This window comes from Astyanax mexicanus, chromosome 6, assembly GCF_023375975.1.
Source record: "Astyanax mexicanus isolate ESR-SI-001 chromosome 6, AstMex3_surface, whole genome shotgun sequence".
Taxonomy (NCBI): domain Eukaryota; kingdom Metazoa; phylum Chordata; class Actinopteri; order Characiformes; family Acestrorhamphidae; genus Astyanax; species Astyanax mexicanus.
In genome coordinates, this window is record NC_064413.1 from 8,646,581 (window position 1) to 8,668,823 (window position 22,243).

The 22,243-nt window shown below is 39.6% G+C and overlaps 1 protein-coding gene across 1 annotated transcript in view; it reads right to left on the reverse strand.

Moving 5' to 3' along the window:
* Positions 1 to 8,511: 8,511 nt before the first annotated feature.
* Positions 8,512 to 22,243, reverse strand: part of setd2 (SET domain containing 2, histone lysine methyltransferase) — a 45,170-nt gene continuing 31,438 nt past the window's right edge. The window contains exons 18-22 of the mRNA XM_007256503.4: positions 20,035 to 20,171; positions 17,047 to 17,158; positions 13,205 to 13,279; positions 11,277 to 11,378; positions 8,512 to 10,083 (exon numbers count right to left, since the gene is read on the reverse strand). Of these exons, the coding sequence (XP_007256565.3) occupies positions 9,922 to 10,083; positions 11,277 to 11,378; positions 13,205 to 13,279; positions 17,047 to 17,158; positions 20,035 to 20,171 (588 nt within the window). The 3' untranslated portion in view covers positions 8,512 to 9,921. The remainder of the gene's footprint in view (positions 10,084 to 11,276; positions 11,379 to 13,204; positions 13,280 to 17,046; positions 17,159 to 20,034; positions 20,172 to 22,243) is intronic.

Sequence of the window (22,243 nt, forward strand, 5' to 3'; positions counted from 1 at the left end):
TATTTGAGAGCATCAATTTTAAAGCTGTGAAGAGGTAGAGTTACAGGTATACAGTGAAAGTGTTCTTAAGTACAGTCGCAAAGACCATCAAAAACATTATGATTAAACTGGCTCTCATCAGAATCACCCCAGGAAAGAAGAGCAAGAGTTACCTCTGTTGTACAAGATAAGATCATCAGAGTAACCAGTCTCAGAAACTACAGAGCCCCCTGGATTAGAGAACCTTTTAAGTTACTACATGATTCCTTATGTGTTCCTTTATAGTCTTAATCTCTTCAGTATTCATTTATAATGGAGGAGAAAAATTAAAAAAAGAAAATCATTGAATGGTGAAATGGTGGAGGGATACATTCAGGGAATTGTTTGGTAAAAAGTAGTCCCAAATAGAAAACTATATGTTTGAATTAACCTCTAATTTACCATCAGGATCATCATAACATATGAAACTCCATAAAAACAAAGACTCACATAGGATCACCGGTGGGTTGAAGTGTAATTTGAAATTTGAGCCTCATTGTAGGGCACTAGAAACTCTAGTAAACACTATAAAACTCTCCTTATGAAGGAGCATGGATCCATTTTTGAGTTCTAAAAAGGTCATTGCTTTACTGGTTTCTAGTTATGCATACAGTTGCAGTGAAAAGTATGTGAACCCTTTGGGATTATACTTGGATTTCTGCATAAATTGGTCATTAAATATGTTCTGATCTTCATCTAACTCTCAGCAATAGACAAACACAGTCTGTTTAAACTAATACCACACAAAATATTATATTTGTTTGCATGGTTTTACTAAACACAACATGTTAACATTCACAGTAAAGGGGGGAAAGGTATGTGAACCCCTAGACTAATGACTTTTCTTAGAGCTAATCGGAGGCAGGATGTGATGAGATTGGATGTGTTGGTTAAAGCTGTCACTGATAAAACACTGATATGAGTCTTCACTTCATATCAGTGGTCTGTGTGCAGCTGGGAAAACAAGGCAGAGGGTACCTGAGACAGATAGATAGGTAAGCAAGGTGTAGCTGTCTCTTAGGCGGCGCGCCACAACAGTGTAACATATAGTCTATATAGCGCTAGATATAGGTTTTAGAAGAGTTTAGAATTGCTGTATTTCTCCTCCACTCTCCTCTGCCTCTACCTGCCTAAAGTTTGTGTAGATTGTGTAGATTCAGCCCATAGACTGTGTATAGCTGGACAGAGCATCGTCTCTCAAAAGTGTAGCTACCACAGGTCGGGCGCCCCCTGCTGTTCGGTTTCAGAAAGCTGTGTAACCCCACCCATCCCCATAAGTTTCAATGGCAAAACAGACAACTTTCAATCACGTTTTTTTCTAATATACTGTAATTCTACCTCCATTATTTAAATGCAACAGCTAGTGTAACCTCTGCTTATATTGTAAAATTTTTATATCCCCACAGAATTCGGTTTTTAAAACGTTATTCAGCTCTATTAAAAAAAGGTGTGGTTATTGTAAAAGGGCTGGTTATGGGCGGGACCAATAACAGACCGTCAGCTCTGCAGCCTGTAACCGCGAGGCAGCCCCAGGGGCGGGGTTATTTAAATGAGTAGGCTGTCTCTCCACAGTCTGTCTCCCTCTGGGCTCTACTGCGCAGACTCGGGTTTCAGGATCGCCAACATGGCGGAAGATTTTAGCTTCATTTTCATTGAATGAATGGGAACGGCGACACGGCGTCCATCTTTTTTACAGTCTCTGAGCTGGACAAAGCATCGTCTCTCAAAAGTGAAGCCACCACAGGTTGGACACCCCCTGCTGTTCGGTTTCAGAAAGCTGTGTAACCCCACCCATCCCCATAGTTTTCAATGGCAAAACAGACAACTTTCAATCACGTTTTTTACCAATATACTGTAATTCTACCTCCTTTATTTAAATGAAGCAGCTAGTGTAACCTCTGCTTATATTGTCAGATTTTAATATCCCCAGAATTCGTTTTTTAAAACATTATCCAGCTCTATTCAAAAAGGTGTGGTTATTATAATAAAAGGGCTGGGTTACACCTAGCCGGGGTGGGAACAATGACTGTATGGGTGGTACCAATAACAGACTGTGTGAACTCAGTGGAGGCAGCCCTCAGGGGCGGGGTTATGTAAATGAGTAGGCTGTCTCTCCACAGTCTTTCTCCCTCCTCTGGTCTCTACTGCGCAGACTTGGGTTTCAGGATCGCCAACATGGAGGAAGACTTTGCCTTCATTTTTATTGAGTGAATGAGAACAGTGTCACGGCGTCCATCTTTTTTACAGTCTCTGACTCAGCCTGCTGAACTTGGCAACAGAGGTGTGCAGACATAGACATCATGTCTCTGCCCTTTATCAACCAAAGTGCCCTTTTGAAACTTCGTTTTGTTTTGTTTTTTAAATATTATTATTAAGATTTTACTGAGGCCAGTTTGAAATGATCTTTTGAAAACCTGAGTGATTAAAAACGAGTGAAAACAGAATGCCCTGAAATCAGCTCGCACACACCCGACCTCTCTCTTCCTCTGTCACGTGACCCCGTGCGGTCGAACGCAAGGCACACTAGATGCGCTGCAGCAGCAGTTCAGTTCAGCGAGTCTTCAGCACAGCACGCACGCCAACAGCTTCTTCTCCCCCGTGTCCCACCAGCCAGGTAACATACACATCAAATAAAATCCTACCGCTTGCCCTCTAAACCCAAAGTGAAATCATTTTGTTGTGCAGTAAAATGTCTCATACAGCACCAAACTACTAACTTAGCATCTTTAGTCGACTGGTCACCAGATAAACTAGCCGCTCTAGCCCAAATCAATGATAGATAACGTGAGGACGAAAAAAAAAAGTGCCCTTTTTCCCCCCTGAGCACTTGCCCCCAAAATGTCTGTGCACGCCACTGCTTGGCAACCCAGGTCAGCATCATGTCTGGGGAGGGGTGGGCGGGGCAGACAAATCTCTGTGGTTTTTGAAATTGGACATTTCACACGCTCGCTCTCATTTTCTACAGGATGTACCTTTAAGTATTTATCATTGTAGTAAATTCAGTAAATTAATGTAAGACTTTTTCAGACTTTTAAAATCAGGAACTATAGGAAGTCTCCAAAAGGAATTAAATTTTTCACAGTTTCACACCCAAACCCTACTCTGAATGTGTTAATCTCTTAAACCAAATCATGCAGAGAGTTTGGAAAGCGGCTGGAAGTCCCCTTTAATCTCTTGGAGAAGTGAGGAGGCGTACTGATGTGCAGAGCCTGTTTTTTTTCTGAGGTGAAGGAAGAAAATCTGATCTGAAAAGGACTGAAGTCTGAACATTCAGCACAGCAGCTCTCGGCTGTGTTTAATCTGCTCTCTAACAGAGCTTTTATATCTAATCCAGTTAATAAACAGAGGGACAGTAGTAAAACACGGCTGAAGGCGGTGAATCCCAGCCAGGCAGAGACTGAGAGACACAATATGAAGAGAGATGTTGCTGATTCTTTATAAAGTTAGCTGTACAGATCTGCATTACTCCGAACACACACATTTTCACAGTTTGTGCTTTTGCTGTCTGTTTTTTTTTGTATTAATTATCGACTTTACAAATAATACAAGTTGGCACAAGCCAATAACAGTGTGTTTCTGGTTTCCTTATTATTTCATATACACAGATGAAGCATAACATTGATATCTATTGTTTCTACACCCATTATCCATTTTATCAGCAGATCACTGACAAGATAGGATACTCTACAGTTCTACACTGCCTGACCAAAAAAAAAGGCCTCCATCTGGATTTAAGGAAGTAAATGATGTGGTGTTGGTTGATGCTGCAGTTGGTCTGCAGGTTTAGGTTCAGCAACAGTATGTGCTGAAAGAATGAGGTCAGCTGACTACCTGAATATACTGAATATAGACCAGGTTATTCCATCAATGGAAATTTTTTCTTCCCTGATGATCATGGGCATATTCCAAGATAACAATATCAGGATTCATGGAGCTGGAATTGTGAAAGAGTGATTCAGGGAGCATGAGATCATCATTTTCACACATGGATTGAGAGAGAGTTCACCACAGAGTCCAGATCTTAACCTCATTGAGAATCTTTGGGATGTGCTGGATGGAGAAGAGCTGCTTTGTGCAGTGGTCAGACTCTACCATCATCAATGCTGCTGCAAGATCTTGGAGGTGGTGTATAAGGTGTTAGTGTGTGTTGTTCTGGTACACGTGGATCAGATGCAGCCGTGAACTGAGAACAGTACACTAACAGTGTTCTGTGGGTGGTGTCCTGTTTAGCAACATCCTGTGGGCACTGACGGAGGACTAGAGGATGAGCAACACGTTAAACTCTGCAGCAACATATTTACAGTTTTTGTCTCTGATTTTACTTTATCTACAAGGTGGAGCAGCTGTAGGTAGGAGTGTGTAACAGCGGGGAGGGCAGTGAGAGATTAAACACAGTGTTTAAAAACTCAAGCAGCACTGCTGCATCTGATCGACTCACTGTACCACCAGCACAACACACACTAACACCTCATACACCACCACCATGCTAATCAGTGCTAATTAGCGCTAATCATTGCAGTGCTGAGAATACATGACCAACCACCCAAATAATAATACCCGTTTTGTGGTGGTTTTCTCTGTTCCTGTTGGTCCTGAGTCTTGAAGAACAGGCTGAAAGAAGAAGAAGAATGAAGTATACAGAGAAACAGATACAGGACTGCAGTTTGTAATTATTATACAACTACAAAGTGTACAATACGATCAGTAGAGCTGATAAACTGGATAATTTTACATTGGTCTCTGTGTGTGTTGGCTGTTGTTTGGTGTTTTGTGATGTTTTTGAATAAATAAACTCTTACCTGTTTAGATAAGCAGATTTAAAGATAAGGGCCGGGTTTGAGGGCGGGGCCCGGAGGCCCCTGGCTAAAGTTTAGGAGTTTAGGAGCAGTTTGGGGTATTTTATCGCCCACTCTCCGTTCAGAGCAGCGTTCCACCCACCCCTCTCAGAAATCTGTTAATGATTTCTTGGCCCGCTCCGTTAAGCAGAACCAGAGCAGCTCTTGGCCGAGGGCGGCTCTGCACGCAGCAGAGCTCTGCAGCTGGAGCTGCTTAACTGCGGTTTGGAGCGGCCTGGCGGAACGCCCTGATGGAGGGCAGGGGTGGAGGAGGAGGGGATTGTGGGGAAGTGCCGAGAGTTTAATAAAAACAAAAGCGCACTGTAACATTCATACTGACACACTCTGACTGCAGTACACTACAGCAGGCATAGAGGCGCTGTGTGATGCTCTATAATACGGGTATTCAAATCTGTGTACTGCACATTAATATTTATACAAGGTATATACAATTCTAGTGTTTCACATGACATCATAATTAGTGGTGTTAATAGATTTAAAGATTAATCCCAACAGATTCTATGATCAATCGCGATTTATCACCCTCTCTCTAGCCATTAATAATAGAAAGCTATTAATAATGGGTATTCAAATGTAAATAAAAAAGACTGCCAAGAAAATTTGATTATTATTGTAATGATGACATTTATGTTTTTAAGATTAAGCATGATTAAAATGAATTTTTATTTATTTATTTTTTTTTTAACACTGCTGTTTTTCTGTATTTTTGGGAGGGTTGTTTAGGCCTGGCTGAGATTTAGCATTTTTTACTGAGTAAGAGAGAAAGTGTGTGAGACAGAGAGAGTGAGAAACAGTGAGTGACGCAGAGAATAATGAGAGAGAAAGTGAGTGAAAGAGTAAGTTACAAAGTGAGAAGAATAAAAAAGAAAGTGTCAAAGAATGAAAGTGTAAATGAGTGAAAGTGTAAAAAAGTGAGAGAATAAATATAAAGTGAAAGACCGTGTAAAAGAGTGAGAGAATGAAAATCAAAGTGTAACAGAGAGTGAAAGTTTGTGGAAGAGAGTGAGAGAATTAAAAAGTGAGAACATGAAAGAGGGAGACTGAAAATTAAAGTGTAACAGAGTGAAAGTATGAGGGAGGAAGAGAGAGAGAACGGAAATTAAAGAGAGTGATGGGGTGAAAATCAAAGTGTAACAGAGAGAGCGAATATAGGAGTGAGAGAGAGTGAAAGAATAATTAAAGTAAGAAAGTGAAAGCGAGAGTGAAAATCAAACTGTAACAGAGCAAAAATATGAGGGAAAGAGTGAGAGAATACAAATTAAGGTGAGAGCGTGAAAGTGGGTGAGAATTAAGTGTAACAGAGTGAAAGTGTAAGGGGGACAGACTGAGAGAATAAAAATAAAAGTGAATGAGTGAAAATTAAAGTGTAACACAGTAAAAGCGTGAGGGAGAGAGTGAGAGAATGAAAATTAAAGTGAAACAGAGAAAAGCGTGAGGGAGAGAGAAATAATAAAATTAAAGTGAAAGAGTGAAAATTAAAGTGTAACAGAGAAAAGTGTGGGGGGGAAGAGAGAGAATGAAAATTAAAGTAAAATAGAGTAAAATTAAAGTGTGTCAGAGAAAAGTGTGAGAGAGAGTGAGAGAATAAAATTAAAGTGAAAGAGAGAAAATTAAAGTGTAACAGAGAAAAGCGTGAGGAAGAGAGAGCGAGAGAGAATACAATTAAAGTGAAAGAGTGAAAATTAAAGTGTAACACAGTAAGTGTGAGGGAGAGAGTGAGTGAGAGAATGAAAATTAAAGTGAAAGAGTGAAAATTAAAGTGTAACAGAGAAAAGTGTGAGAGAGAGAAAGAGAGAGAATGAAAATTAAAGTAAAATAGAGTAAAATTAAAGTGTAACAGAGAAAAGTGTGAGGGAGAGAGAGAGAGAATAAAATTAATGTGAAAGGGGGAACATTAAAGTGTCACAGAGAGTGAAAATGTGAATGGGAGAGAGAGAGAATAAAAATTAAAGTAAAATCCATTTCACACCAGATTTCTCTGTTAACACTAACAGACACTAACAGATAGAAGTGATAATAAACTGTATAAAATTTTACTTCTTCACTATTGTTGATGTGCAGGGCAACCAAGCTCAGAATCTGAACTCTGGTTTGGAGAGTCTGTCATTATTTTCTAAGTAGAAAATCTGACCAGTCGGAGCGTTCCAGTAAAAATTCCCTACTTGGAACAAGGAAATTCTGACATCTGAGCTCAAATGGAACGCAGCTTAACAACTTGTTTCTGTTTGGAGTCTTTAAACTTGTAAACTAAAAGGCGAACAGTCCGCACTGGGACTCTGATTAGTCAGTGATTAGTGAGTGATTAGTGAGTGAATGTGTTATGGTGCGGCTGTGGCTTGATCTGGTGATTCACGCTGATTTAAGCTGATTTGTCCGGTTCTTACCTCTGTGTTCCGGGAGTAGTTTTGTTCAAAACCTGCATGTTTTGTAATTGCACTTTACATTACCTCCACTCTACGGTTTCTTTACAAATTAACCACGCTGGCTTTGCTCATCTCAGGCAGAATGACTGTATTTTTCGGTCCACTACTTTATAAACAAATGTTTAATATGTGGAATATTTGATATGCTCATTAAGCACTGTGGACAGTTTGGTACTACATTCTCAACACACTCATTCTGACAGACAGTAATTATACCACAGGTAGCATAGGGGGCGCTCTATAATAGTGTATACTGTTTATATGATCCACACACTCATTCTGACAGAATGTAGTACACTACATGAGGCATAGGGGGTGCACTATAATGCTCAAATGATCTACAGTTTTTTTTCCGACAGACTCATACACTACATCAGGGGTGTCCAAACGTTTTTGTTGGGGGCCAGAAGGAGAAATATATCACATATATATTTCATATATTACATATATCACAGGCCACAGACTCTGTTATAAAACAAATAATGAAATATACCACTTTAAATAATACATTTTCCTGATTATTTCATTTACACACCATTTTACTTGACTTACTATCTTTATCTTTGACAGTGTTGTGTAAACTAAGATTTTTCAAATTGATGTTTAATTTCATGATGTCTCTTAATATAAAACTCCTTAATTACGGCCACTTTTAGACTCTTTGCCCCGTTTTTCTGCGCTAGAAATGCGCACTCTCTCCGCTTTTAGACTCTTTGGCCTGTTTTTCTATGGTAGAACTGTGCACTCTCTCCGCTTTTAGACTCTTTGGCCCGTTTCTGACACCTAGCGTTCAAACTTTGAATCTCATCATAAAAACCTGCTTAACAGTGGGCCAACGTTCATTCTCTTTCTAAAATACCTTGCAGGCCGTAGTTTGGACACCCCTGCACTACATGAAACATATGGGACTCTCTATGATGCTCTATAATGTTTATATGATGCACACTTTCATTATGAAAGACTGACACTACATGAAGTGTAGGGGGGAGCTTTATAACATTAATATAATCCACACGCTGCTCATTTTGACAGATTGTAATACACAACAGAAAGCTTACTTTTAATAAGAAACCTTTTTTTTTTTTTTTTAAGATGGGCTTCACTGAATAAGACGTGTTGGTAAACAGAGAACAGAACTGCTGCACGACATTTGCTTTCAGACACGTTTAAAAAAAAAAAAAACGCTGAGGCAGGACAATATCAGCTCGGGCGACTCGTTTTTACAAAACAGTTTATTTTAAAATGTTCTTTACACTCAGTATGACAATGTGCTTGCACAGTACTTACAGTGGAGTGGGGCGAGACTCCGTTTGTACATAAAAAAAGGGATTTCTGTAGAGAAAGGAGGAAATAAAAAGGGGGAAAATAAAAGGAAACCAAAAAACACACACACACACACACACACCTCCCCCCACCACCACCTTTTAACCCGACCAGACACACACACACAGAGAGCTGTGGAAAAGCGTGGAGTCCCGGCTGCTGCTGTGGGAACACTGGTAATCGACGGTGATCGTCCCGCGTGTGCATCCTGTGGGTTTTGGTATAATTACACATATTTACATGATCTCCACTGTCCTTTTACAAAGTCTCTGCTTATTTAAACGGTCTCAAAAACTATTTCTCAACATATTCACATATAAAGCAATATAATACATGTTTCCTGGTAAGGGGTGGAGGGTGGGGAGAGGAAGCAGGGTTTAATGCAAATGAATGAGCTGGGTGAGTTCATGTTCATTAACAGCAAGAGCTTATGGGAGAACCCTGATGGACTTGAACGTTAGAAGGGGTGAGTGAGAGGGAAAAACACCTGGAGGGCTTCACATTTGCCTTTGTGGTGAGAGTAAAAGAGCAAGTTAATGACAGTTAATGTAAAACAGTGATAAACAGGTTGATAAAACAACATATGCTACATGCCCCCCCGCCGAGAGGGGGGTAAAAGTGGCCGAGAGCGGCTTAGAGCGGATGGACGCACATCCTTCAAACTTCCGATTGGATAAAAGCGTGCTTCCACCGAGACGCCGCATCGGCATTTGATGCTTAAAGTGAAGAAGGTCATGAGAACTATGACGGCCTGCTGCGTGGAGAACGCCACCAGACGGGCTCTTTAGGAACGTCCGCCTTCTTCAGTCGGACTGGGCTGAAATACATGGATAAACGACGACTTGAACAACAAGGACTGTGAAGGAATGAAGCTGCAGTCCGGAAGTGAGCGGAGAGGAAGAGGAGGTATTCAAAGACGCCTGTTTCGAAAGGGGGCGGGGCTAAAAAGGGCACAAAGTCTGGAGAACAGTCTGTCTTGTGTAGCACCCTAAGTGTGTCCTCTGCTTTGCTTTGCTTCGCTTCACTCATTCACTGGCTGGCTGGCTGTGGGACCTTTCGTGTGAATAATATTAATATTAATAACAACAATAATAATAATAATAATATTAATCTCGTCTCCTCGCAGATGGCAGAGTCTTCAGAGCAGCAGTTAGGACGTGTTTAGAAGTCAGTATTAAAAAGAACGAAAACAAACGAAACAAAAAAAAAAAAAAACACAACCAACACCCGGAAAGTTGATCGTGGGTTGATCGGCCTTGTCCCACTCGGTTACGGACCCCTCCACACTCGTGGAGTGGGCACTAGTCCAGCTCTGTGTCCTCTTTAGGACGATACACAGTGCCGAATTTCTGCATGTACTTCTTAATGTACTCCTTGGTCTTGTGTTTAACGTTCTCATTGCACTCCAGGTCCTCTGGGTTCTTGCAGGACTTCAGTTCCTTGTTCATCACTCCATGAGTTAGCTGTAAACAAACAAACAAACACAGAAACATGCAGAGTTAGCATCAGACTATCACATGCCAAGTCTGCTGTGCCCCACTATTGCATGGTTCCACAACTTTATTTTATTTGGACTTTCATTTTATATTTCAAATCTAGGATCTCCTGAAAGTAACATCCAGCACATGTGACTGTCTCCTATAAATTATTAGGATTTTTAGGTGAATAAATATTTATGAAACTATTAAAATGCGTAATTGATCTAGTGTGGTAAGAAATGTACAGTATTTGCATCATCTGTTACTGCCTGAGCTTCATTACTGGTTCATTGCATTCAAGCTGAGCACAAATGGCAGAACTCTAGAGCTGTTTATTGGAACGCAGTGATACAATAGGCATCACAATACATGGCTTACATTTCTATATATTGTGATGTATTGCAATACTGTAAGAGTAAAGGAAAAGTTTACTTTTATCAAATCAGAACAGTGGGATCTAATGAAGCAGTACAACACTGCTATACAAGGGAGAGGGGTTTAAACACAACACTAAATGAACCACTGTCTGACAACAAACCACAATTAAAATCGTTATATAGTATCAATCAAAATTAAGAAATAATGTACCAGTCAAAAGTTTGGACACACCTTCTGTTTTTTCATTTACACTGTAAATAAATACTAAAATAATCGAGAATATGAAATAACACATAAAGAATCATGTAGTAACTTAAGTGTTAAACAAACCAAAATACTCTGTGAAGCATTTAGGTTGTCTTATCTGGGGAGCTGTTAACCTGCAGTTTCTGAGGCTGGAAACTCTGATGAACTTACCCTGTACAACAGAGGGAACTCTTGCTCTGGCAGTCCTGATGAGAGCCAATTTCATCATACTGCTTTTAATGGTCTTTGCGACAGCACCTTATAATACTTTCAAAATTCTTGATTTTTTTTTTAGATTGACAGGCTTTCATTTCTTTCTTTTTTTATTCTTTACTTAGTTATTTAGTTCATATTCTGGTTTGTTAAAATATATTTTGGTTTGTATAAGACTTGTTTAGTAAATAATTCCATACGTAGTTCATAATAGTTTGGATTAATTTTAGTATTAATCTACAATGCAGAACATAAAAAAATGAAAAACCATTGAGTCCAAACTTTTGAATGGTACTGCATAGTTTGCAAAAGGTTTTTGAATTCCCTGAACATGTTCTTACCTTCCTGGCGAGATGTTTGAAGTCCTCGGTGTTGCTGATGCGGCCCAGTTTGCAGTCAGGCTTTCGATAGGGATTAAGGCATTGCACTATGAACTGCGACATCTGAGCACAGAGGGAGAAGAGAGAAGTGTTAATCTGCTGCGAGAGTCTGATTTAAAGCTCCATATCTGGACACTGTTCCAATAACTGTCCAACACCTAGTTGGTAAATCAGTGCTTAATGATGTTAAAGCAGGGGAGCTGCTGATGGAATTGAAAAAAATCCCCTGGGGTGCTGGGGCATCCAGGTGAATCATCTACACTACTTTCTTCAGAATTAGAAGTTACTGTTTCCTGATTTTACTTTATTTACATTAAGCTGCATTGTGTGTTATCAAAAGACCCAAATTATGACTTTCAGAGATTCTAGACACCTGCCTAAATATCTCAATACTGATACTGAAACTGTACCACGGCAAAAACATAAAACATCAAAAAAGAATGGAATAATAGAAGGTCAAACATGGACCTGAACATTAAAAAAAAAAAAAAAAGAAAATTCTGAAAAATTAGGGGAAAAAAAGTAATTCTCAATGAGAATAAAAGCTCAGGAAAAGAACAGAGTCATTGTTTAGCGTTTCGATTCACTCAATTACTAAATAGTTGAGAAAACCAGACAATAAGTCTTTAAACTCCATTGATATTTCATGAACTACCATGTGATCTGTGTGGTGTTTGGACACTTTTATGAACTTATATTCAAATCTATCAGTCAAAAGATTGTTTACAAGCTGATGTGTTGATATCAGACTCGGGAAAACTCAGTTCAGAGCCTCGGGCACTGGATTATACTTCAGAACTCGTGTTTGTGCTGAGAAAACTGAGAAATAAAGCTGTAAATTAGTCACAGAAAGCACTGCTCTGTAAGATTATTACAAGATTATTACATTTAATTGTGTTTAAACCTATGTTTGAATACCAGACATGAGGATTTTTAGATACTTCGTCTAATTTGCAGCACCCTGCGTGATCATAAGGTTCACTTCTCTTTTCCAAACCTATTTCTTATGCTTGTTTCAATTCCTCTTTGAAGAAAAAAAAAGGACAATACTATAATAATACCCTAAAATAAAAGGTCACATTATCTTTGTTCACATTTGTATGATTAATCAGACCTGGGGAGATGATTACACCATGTATGGATTATTTTTAAATGTTCTGTCATGTCCAGAAAGAGATATAAAGATATTTGTAAGGGAGATGATAGCCAGAGCATGCTCACATCTTTCTATATGCTGTATGTGTTTTTTAAACAGTATGTCCCATCTCTCTGTCTTTTCCAATAAATGTGTTTCTTATTACAATGACTGCGCGGCTCGACTTGTGTCATTTTCATCGCAACTTTGTGTCCAATTTCCTCCACAACCCACACCGACCCTTTACATATGGCCCTAAATTAGTATTACAATATTTCATGGTATTCTTGTGATAACGATACGACAAAACATTGAATTATTAAAAGAAATTTAAGAATACATTATTGCATACAATATGACATGTATCTTGTATACAATTTCTCGTATATTCTTCAAAATACTTGCATTTTTTTAACAGAGGTCACTTACCCAGAATGTCATAATACTATTAATGCACTCCAAATATCTCCATATATCCAGAATAAAAATAAAATAAATGATACTGGACAGATATAATTAGTCCCTAGTACATATAATCATAGGAAATAAGAACAGTGTGATTATTTCTTTGTCTAAAAACAGGAAAAAAGTAGTACCCTGATGTGATAATTAGGGGTGGGTGATCTAGCCCGATATTTGTGCGTACGATATGATATAGCACACCCCTAGTTCTGCATATATATTAAATTATATTTATAATAATAACCATATCCTAATAATTGCAACAGAAAATTGAACTGAATTGACTGCATACCTCCTTGCGGAAGACTTCTTTACTCTTCTTTGCGAGCTCACTGGACGTGTCTGCCTCTGCTGTCTTAGTGGAGAACTGTAAACAGAAAGAAGACTGTTACACACAAACACAAAAGACCACACAAAAACTACTAGCTTTAAAATGTACATTAAATGTCTAGGGCTACCACATTAACACATTAATTTAATCCAGACTAAGGCACTTCAAGCCTATTCTTATTAGATACCACTGAGACACTAGCTGCATTCCAGTCTTCTGAGGTCAATAACTAAAGCTGGAAGTGAACAATAACCATAATCCACAGATCACTTTAAACTCAAGAATTTAGTAATCTAAGCACCTACTAATCTATCTGACTTAACCCAAGTAAAATATCTTAATTTTGTTAATACTGCCATCTCATTTTAAGTCTTTTAAGCAGGCCTGCTAAATATTAATAGTACAGAGCAACATATTCTAGTCAGTAATGTAATTATGTATTATATCGGTGTATTTACTCTTTAAGACATTTACAAGTAGTCTAGAATCTTCTGAAAATAACTTCTGGCATTTATGAGCATCTTCTATTAGAGATTTTCAATGTTTAGGTGAATAAATGTGCACCTATAATAAGTTGGTCTAGTGTTGTAAGATATATACAGTATTTACATCATCTTTTACTGCCTGATGTTTAATACAGGGAGAGTTTAAGCCTACACCAGTTACTCATTTATTCATACATTTACTTCTCACGAGACACACTTGAGACAAAATGTTTATTAAGTTGAAATTAGAGGTGGGCGGATCGATCCAAATATCGATAATATCGATACCAACGCTGGTATTGGTATTGAGCAATACTTGTGTAAAAATATCGATATTCAAGCTTTTTTCTCTGCCGCACGCACTGACTGCTGCGCACGAGGATTCACCACAGTCTACTCTCTGCTCTCTTGTTGTTGCACATGCGTCACATGGCTCAGCAAAGCCAGCCAAACCGCCACGCAGGTAGGCTCAGCCTGGCCCCGCCCACTCAGCGCTCTCCTCGAGTCGACAGGCCTCTACCTCAGGAGATTAGTGTTGAGTGATATTTTTTTACACTCTGTTTATTTAAGAAAAACTTGCATTTGAATTGCACTGAAAGGAAGACAATTCCTTATTTTTTATTGTTTTTCCAAATGACAATTCTATTAAAAAAAGAAACAAAGAAAGAAAGAACTAGAAAAGATGTCTAGTGAGGGGAGAATTTTTATTTTATTTTTTAATATTTTTTTACTTTATATTTAAACTTTGTTTTGTTACTGTTCCATTGTTTCTAAACAAAAAACATATTTTGTTATCACTTACAATGTTTGGTGAAATTATATCCTAGGTTTTTGGATCATTTGGATCTATAAAGCTTAAATATTAAAAAGTATCGGTATCAGTATCGATATCGGCAATACTGGCCCTGCGTTTACTTGGTATCGGATCGATACCAAAATTCCCGGTATCGCCCACCTCTAGTTGAAATACATAATTGAAAATACAGAACAACTTCTCTTCTGTATGATCTCAGATGAGTCTTTTCAGACCTAAGAACTTTTGTAAGGGATCTGGACTCAACTGGCAATCCCCCATGAGGGTTCTTTACATACCGGCAACCTATGACCAAATCCCAGTGTGTCGCCCCTGCTTTTGTCCATGATCCCGCATTGCTTCTTAGTTTATTCTAGGAGAGCAGCCTATTGTTTATGTAACTCTGACTCTGAGGGTAATCAGTTAAATATCTTGATATTTACTGAACTCAGGAGTATCCGTATCCGGACTGTTCCAACAGCCCCACCCTGCCCGGCTTGGGGGGCACAGCAGTCGTGTGTGGCGAGCGACAGAAGTACCGCACGTCCACCATGACAGGCTTTCAGACGCTTTGAAAGATTCAAACATTTCTAAATTTAATGCTGTAATCCGGCCTGAGCCGCTCTAGTGCTTCTTCTCAGAGGAGAGAAACTCTGCAGATAAAACCCAATATAAAAGCCTCTAAAGCTAATTAAAGCGTTTAACTCGGCCCGGCTCTTTACCCAACCCATAACTGCTGTGAGAGAGGATGAGCTCCAGCTGCTACCCATTACCATTCCACAGTGTCTTCAATTAGCCTGACAGGCCCGAGCCATCTCTCAGCCGGGGCGACTCCGCCACAACTCTGCACTTCTCCAAAACTTCACTGCTAACAATTAAAGCGAAAAACCTAAATCTCATCTGAACACTTTCAACCCACCAGCAGGGCTGTGTACTGGCAAGAACCTAGCGATGCAACAATATTACGAAACAGCAGTTACAATTCTATATACACTCTCACATTGTAGCAAATATTTTATATCTTTTCAAGGGGCAACACACGGGATGTTGGAGACCTTGTGCTTCTTCACCTTCTGTTAAAGGATGCCCCACAGATGCTCAATATGTTTTAGGACTGGACCAGAGACTGTAAAAAAAAGATGGACGCCGTGTCGCCGTTTCTATTCATTCGATGAAGCCAAAATCTTCCGCCATGTTGGTGATCCTGATACCGGAGTCTGCGCAGTAGAGACCAGAGGAGGGAGAAAGACTGTGGAGAGACAGCCTACTCATTTACATGACCCCGCCCCTGAGAGCTGCCTCGCAGTCACAGGCTGCAGAGCGGAGCGGAGCTGACGGTCTGTTATTGATCCCGCCCATAACCAGCCCTTTTACAATAACCACACCTTTTTTGAATAGAGCTGAATAACATTTTAAAAAACGAATTCTGTGAGGATAAAAAATTGGACAATATAAGCAGAGGTTACACTAGCTGTTGCATTTCAATAGAATTACAGTATATTTAAAAATAAAACTGATTGAAAGTTGTCTGTTTTGTCATTGAAACCTATGGGGATGGGTGGGGTTACACAGCTTTCTGAAACCGAACAGCAGGGGGCGCCCGACCTGTGGTGGCTTCAATTTTGAGAGACGATGCTCTGTCAAGCTATACACAGTCTATGGTCTGGACATAGGCTTGGGCAGTATAATACCTTTACCCTTTTTTTTTTTTTTTAGCTACAAAGCAATTTGAAATACGGAAACCAAATAACATGATGCAACTGCATCAAGGCCCCATCCACACTAAGCTAGAAAGTTTTTTGTTTTACATCCACACAAAAGAACGTGTTTTATGGTCAAAGCAAGCCATAAGAACGTCACATGTCAAGGAATGTGTTGATTGGGAATACAAGGTTCAGTGAATGTAATGAATCAATCACAGCTGTAGCTGTCTGTGGCACATGACCTGTAGTTACATTTCTGGGCAAGTGTGCATCTGGCTACGGCATAGGCTATGCAGTGATCAATTGGCCTTTAGTGATGCAGTGAGCATCATAATAACTAGGGTGCATTCTTTGCTTATTAGCAGGGATGAACGATGATAACGAAATTTCTATATAATTCTATATAATTGATTTTTATCATCACCAGCTAATATTTCAAGCTGATACTTGCTGGAAAAAGGCCAAGCGATGCTATTACAATTGGTAGACACTGTGCATGCTACTAAAATTCAATAGTTTAAAGATTTTATTTATTTTTATTAGGTTTAAAGTTGTTATATTGGGGTGTGTAGTTTATACGTTATAAATGTGTTGCACTGGCATCAGCATATATATATATACACACGTGTAATATCGCATATAGGAATTGGCCCAGAATCCCGCATGTCTCCCTAATTATCACAGTGTTTCCCTAATTATTAGCTACATAAGCTTTGTATCTGCAGTGTAAATATAAGCACTGTAGATGAGTAAACCCTTTCCAGACTGACTGATGATCTGAATGTCTGGTTGAGAAATGTATCAGAGAGTTCTGATTAATACCTTTGAGGGGTTTTCGTCGTACGTTGGTGTTCCCAAATCCATCTCAGCCTCGTGCTCCACACTGGCCTCTTCCCCAACGCCGTCCCAGGTAGGCGGATCCCACTGCGTTTGCCTGAGAGACACAATCATTTTATTAGACAACTAAGTAAAAACATACAATTTCCTCTTTCTAATGAACACTTATTACAATATTTACAGTTACAGGAAAATGTCATTTTAAATTAAATGTTAAAAGACTTTTTAATATCACTCAGAGAACACCATTATTACTATATGTTTTTAGATTTTACAGTAAGCTTGTGATTTTTTGACAAACCAATATTACATTCAAATAGTTTCAAATTACTAAAATTAACAGATATGCACAGAACAAAAATTAAAAATATGCTGTACTGCAAAATTAGTGTTATCTAACCATCATGTCTAAAATTTCCCCATTCATACAGTTACGACTACACTGGCTAAACACAAGTAATGCATGCATAATGCTGTTAAATCAGGTAAGCTGCAGTTACACTACACAACTTTTAGCCATTTTTAACATCAAGTTCAAGTTGTGGTGAGTGACTCTAGAGGTGACATTTGTGTAGTGTGTGATACTGGGATGCTAAGACTGGATGTTTCGTCTCAAAATCACATCAGTAAAAGTAAATCAATCGTGTGATTTTTTGGGTTTTTTTTTATCCAATTTTGGGTGCAGTCTGGTAGTGTAAACTTTTCAAATCCGTCAGCAGCCAGTGAAAAACAAAAATTGTATTTCATTTTTTTGCTCAATCTTATTACATTAGCACTAATGCAGTAGCTGAAACTACTACTGCTGTATTCATAGCCGCTAAGTTTTCTGCTTCTCCAGCTCTTTATGTAATGTGTAGAGACCATGCTGACCATGCATCCCATTAACAGGGTGGTAAATCATACCCTGTTGTGTAGTGTAGCTCTAGATCAGTTCAGATTCTATAAAAATCAGCTTGTAGCATAATATATCCAGTCTGTTTATAATCTGATCTCACTTTTAAATTCGAGTAGTGAATCCAAGACTTAGGGTTAACTTTCATATTAAATTTCAAAACATTTATTTTCTGTGGCAAGACCTTTAGGAGACAGATGTAAGACAAATTAAAGCTGTTTTTGTAGACAAATTTAATCTGCAGATACCCAAAGTCTTATTTTAATCTAAATTATTTTAGGTTTAAATTAGACTTAGCATCATAACAATGGTGTGATTTCTGGGATTGAAGCCTGTTCTCCTGTGTGCCGGGCGAGCATGGCATCCCCTACACTCAAACAATGAGAGAAATTGTAGCTTCAACAAAAAGAAACAGCACCATCTTCTGGATTAAGACGGAACTGAACCTGAACTCCAGACCTCTGCACTGCATCACCTCGCCACAGCCTTCCATTACAAGCCATTTAGCAACGGTTAGCCAACAAAATTCAAACAGTGATCTGTGTGTGAAGCTGCCTTTATCAGCGTAGCTAATAATACAAATTTACCAAAAGTTACTTTCCTCTTTCAAAATGCCTGACAAAATGCAACTGGGCTGAACCATGATGCACATTAAAGCCCTTTGCAACACATTTTGATGGTGGTGTGCTGGGACATCTAGTTCGTCACATAGGACTGGAAATCTCTAGGCACGGTTAGGATTCAGAGGTCTTGCATTGGATTCGCATGAAATGATCATAAAATTATTTTTCATGCATCTTGATGCATCTTTTTCTTTAGGATAACTTATTGGTACTTTAAAAGTAAATTATCTGTAATGTCCAGTGTCTTTTATATATTGAATCAAATGAAAGCAACATGGCAAGAGCAAGGCCGGTATTTGAACGCACACATTTTAGCATCACACAGAACGAACAACAAAAAAGGTTCAGCTTTAGCTCTTGATGTTCAGTATTAGCTCTCCAGGTTTAATTTGTGTGCTCCAGTATATATTTGCGCTCTACAGGTCTAGCTTGAGCTCCAGAGGTTTAGCTTTAACTCACTAAGTTACTCATATTTCAAGTGAGAAAAAAACAGATTTAGGTTGCCAAAGCCTTTACATTATTCTTTACTGAATGATTTTTCTCCCACCCCCTACTGATTATACTCTTTCAAAACAAGCATCACTAGGAATATATCGATATAATATCGTTCTGCAATACTTTGTTTGGCAATACTGTAACACACTATATTTATTTATTTATTTATTTATTTATTTTGTATATAATTTTATTTCAGATTTGGTTATCCAATTGTCCCACCCCTTTTGTGCGTCCCCATCACCCGTGGTACCTGCGAATCTTGGAGGATGCGGATGAGCACACGCCTCCTCCGACACATGCTTTTTTTTTCTCAAGCTGCTGCTGATGAATCATTGCCTGATCAGCTAGCGCGCCTGGAGGAAAGCACAGCGGCTAGGTTCCGATTCAACCGCTCAACCCTCAAGCCGCCCGGCGCCACCTTTAACATGATGGGGAGAGAGCGCCATCTACCCACCCGGAGGTAGCAAGGCCAATTTTGCTCCCCCTGAGCGCCGGCAGCCGATGGCAAAGCTGACAGCTCATAGTGGCAGCGCATTAGATCGCTGGACCACTCGGCGCCCGTAACTCACTATTGATTTTAATTCAGTCTGCACATAAAGACTAAAACTTTTATTCCTTTACATGATATAAAGTATCTGAATCTCAAATAATTAGTAATAATGAGCTTGCATCACTTTGCCTTATTTGTTCTGTAGCGCTGACATGCCCCCTAATGCCTGAGTTGCTGTTTTTGTTTGTCCAGTGCAGTGGGCGGGGCTAAGCTACTGTTTCATGGGCTGGTGTATGATCTATTCTAATAAACACCTTGTCTTAATTAGTGTTCTGTGCAACAAAACATTCAGGTCTGAAAGAGTTAAGGATCAGTGTTGCAGTCTTACTGTACTATAGTAGATAACACTCTGGAATTTCCCAATTATATCATGTTACGTTGCTGATGCATGTCTTTTGAGAGGAACGCACCTGGTGACTACATGGTAGTAATAGATCTTTCCTTCAGGATCTCGCGCTACTTTCCAAGTTGGAGGCAGGATGATGGTTTTGGGTTTGGGAGGTGAAGGTGGAGGCAGGTCCATGATGCTGTTGGGTACAATCATCTCCTGTAAACAAAACAACCAGGAGAGGACAGAGTTAAGAGTGTGTGAAATGAGCATCACTTAATTTTCCTTAATGCTTAAAAGTCCTTTGAATCATGAACGTAGAACGTACATTTGGACACAGCTCTTCTTATTCTGTGTTTTTTTCTTTTTTTATGATTTTTTTTACATTGTAAATTAAATTAAAATATTAAGATATTGAAGTTCTACAGGAACACATGCTAAATTATATTTTAAACAAACCAGAGGTAGCACATTTAGCTTTGAGGGCAGATCTGCACACTCTTTGTATTTAAATGTCAGTATCAGATAGAGTCAAGTGAAATAGTTTTTTTCAGTGTCTTGAAGAAGTTCCTGGAGGTGCTGAACAATAGTTGCCGTTTTTTTCTTCATGCTGTTTCCCAGCTCATCCCAAATCATCTCAGTTGTGTTTAGGCTTTACTGTTTGTTAAGTAATTCTATATGTCTCTCATTTAGGGGTGATAAGGGGGAAAAAGCGCCATCTACCCACCCAGAGAGAGCACGGCCAGTTGTGCTCTCTCAGGGCTCCGGCAGCTACATGGCAAACTACATAACCGGGATTTGAACCAGCAATCTCCTGATCATACTGACAGCAGCTTAGAAAGAGTGTAGAGAGCTTCACGCAATGGGTTTCCATGGCTCAGCAGCTCCATCCATGCCTCAGATCACCAAACACAATGCAAAGCATGGAATGCAATGGTGTAAATCACTCCGCCACTTGACTTCACTTGAACAGTGAAGATGTGTTCTCTAATAGACGAGTCTGGGTTTGGCAGTTGCCAGGAGAATGGTACCTGACTGACTGTATTGTGCCAAATGTAAAGTTTGGTGGAGGAGGGATTATTATTATGGTTTGGGGTTGTTTTTCAAGAACTGGGCTCAGTCTCGTAGGGTGTACTCACACTAGGCCCGGTTTGGTTGAATCGTGCCGGAGCCCGGTTCGGCCCCCTCCCCACTCCCCCGCAGGCCTGCACTCACACTGCGCTAAACGATCCGTGCCCGAGCACGCTTTTGTCATCAACAGGTGATTTTTGTTTTGAAGAACAGTATGCGCGCGCAAAACAATGGAGTTCAGGATTGTACTGTTGTTTTTGTTTATCTGGAGTCGTTTTGGGCGTGCAAATACGCAACTGAAACAGAGATTCATTGATTGTGCAACACAGCGATTTACTGCTAATCATGCTGCACGTGTAAGAAGGTTTTTACACAAGCAGCAGACGTCCAGGGAGAAATTTGCAGCTTTACTCGCGGACTACAATTCACGTTTATCAGTAAGGTAAGAGACGTACTTGCTATATACATAAATAGTGACCAAAGGAGCGAAACAAAAAACTCAAGTAATAATAAAATGTGTTTGTTGTTTAGGACTTGTAGATAGTAGTCCTAATTTATTATGGGTAACACTAACCATTATGGTGCTCTTTAGAACCCTTTTCAAAAATATTATATGCAGAATTGTGTATAAAACCTCCTCCGTTTACAGTAGCGTCGCATCACTGACGTCATATTTGCGCTCACACTGCATCTGTACCGTACGCTGAACCGTGCCCGGGCCCGCTTGGAGAGGTGGGCCCGAGCACGGTTCAGCGTACCGTGCCCGGGCACGGTTCGGAGCGATCACACTAGCCAAACGAACCGTGCTTTGGGAGGTAACCGTGCCCGGGCACGGTTCGGATTGCCTAGTGTGAGTACACCCTTAGTTTCAGTAAGAGGGACTCTAATGTCCGGATCAGACTACACTATTTTAGCCCGTTTTTTTGGCGCTGACACAATGCGTGTAGAGTACAAAAAGCATGTAATGTCCACTTGGGTCTCCCAGGAATGAGCCCACAGTCGCTTTTCCCTCTTTTTTTTTGTGTTTTTCTGAGCACAAAAGCGCTTCCATTACGCAAAGGGCTTCTGTAGCCCTGATTGTCAGATTTTATGCTTGATTCTATGCTTATACCCTGCGATGACCTACGAGCTCATGCGAGGACGTGGACGATGATTGGTCGGTGACTAATCGAGAACGCGCAAAATGAAAATAACTCTGACATAGTGAACATTGTGAGGGA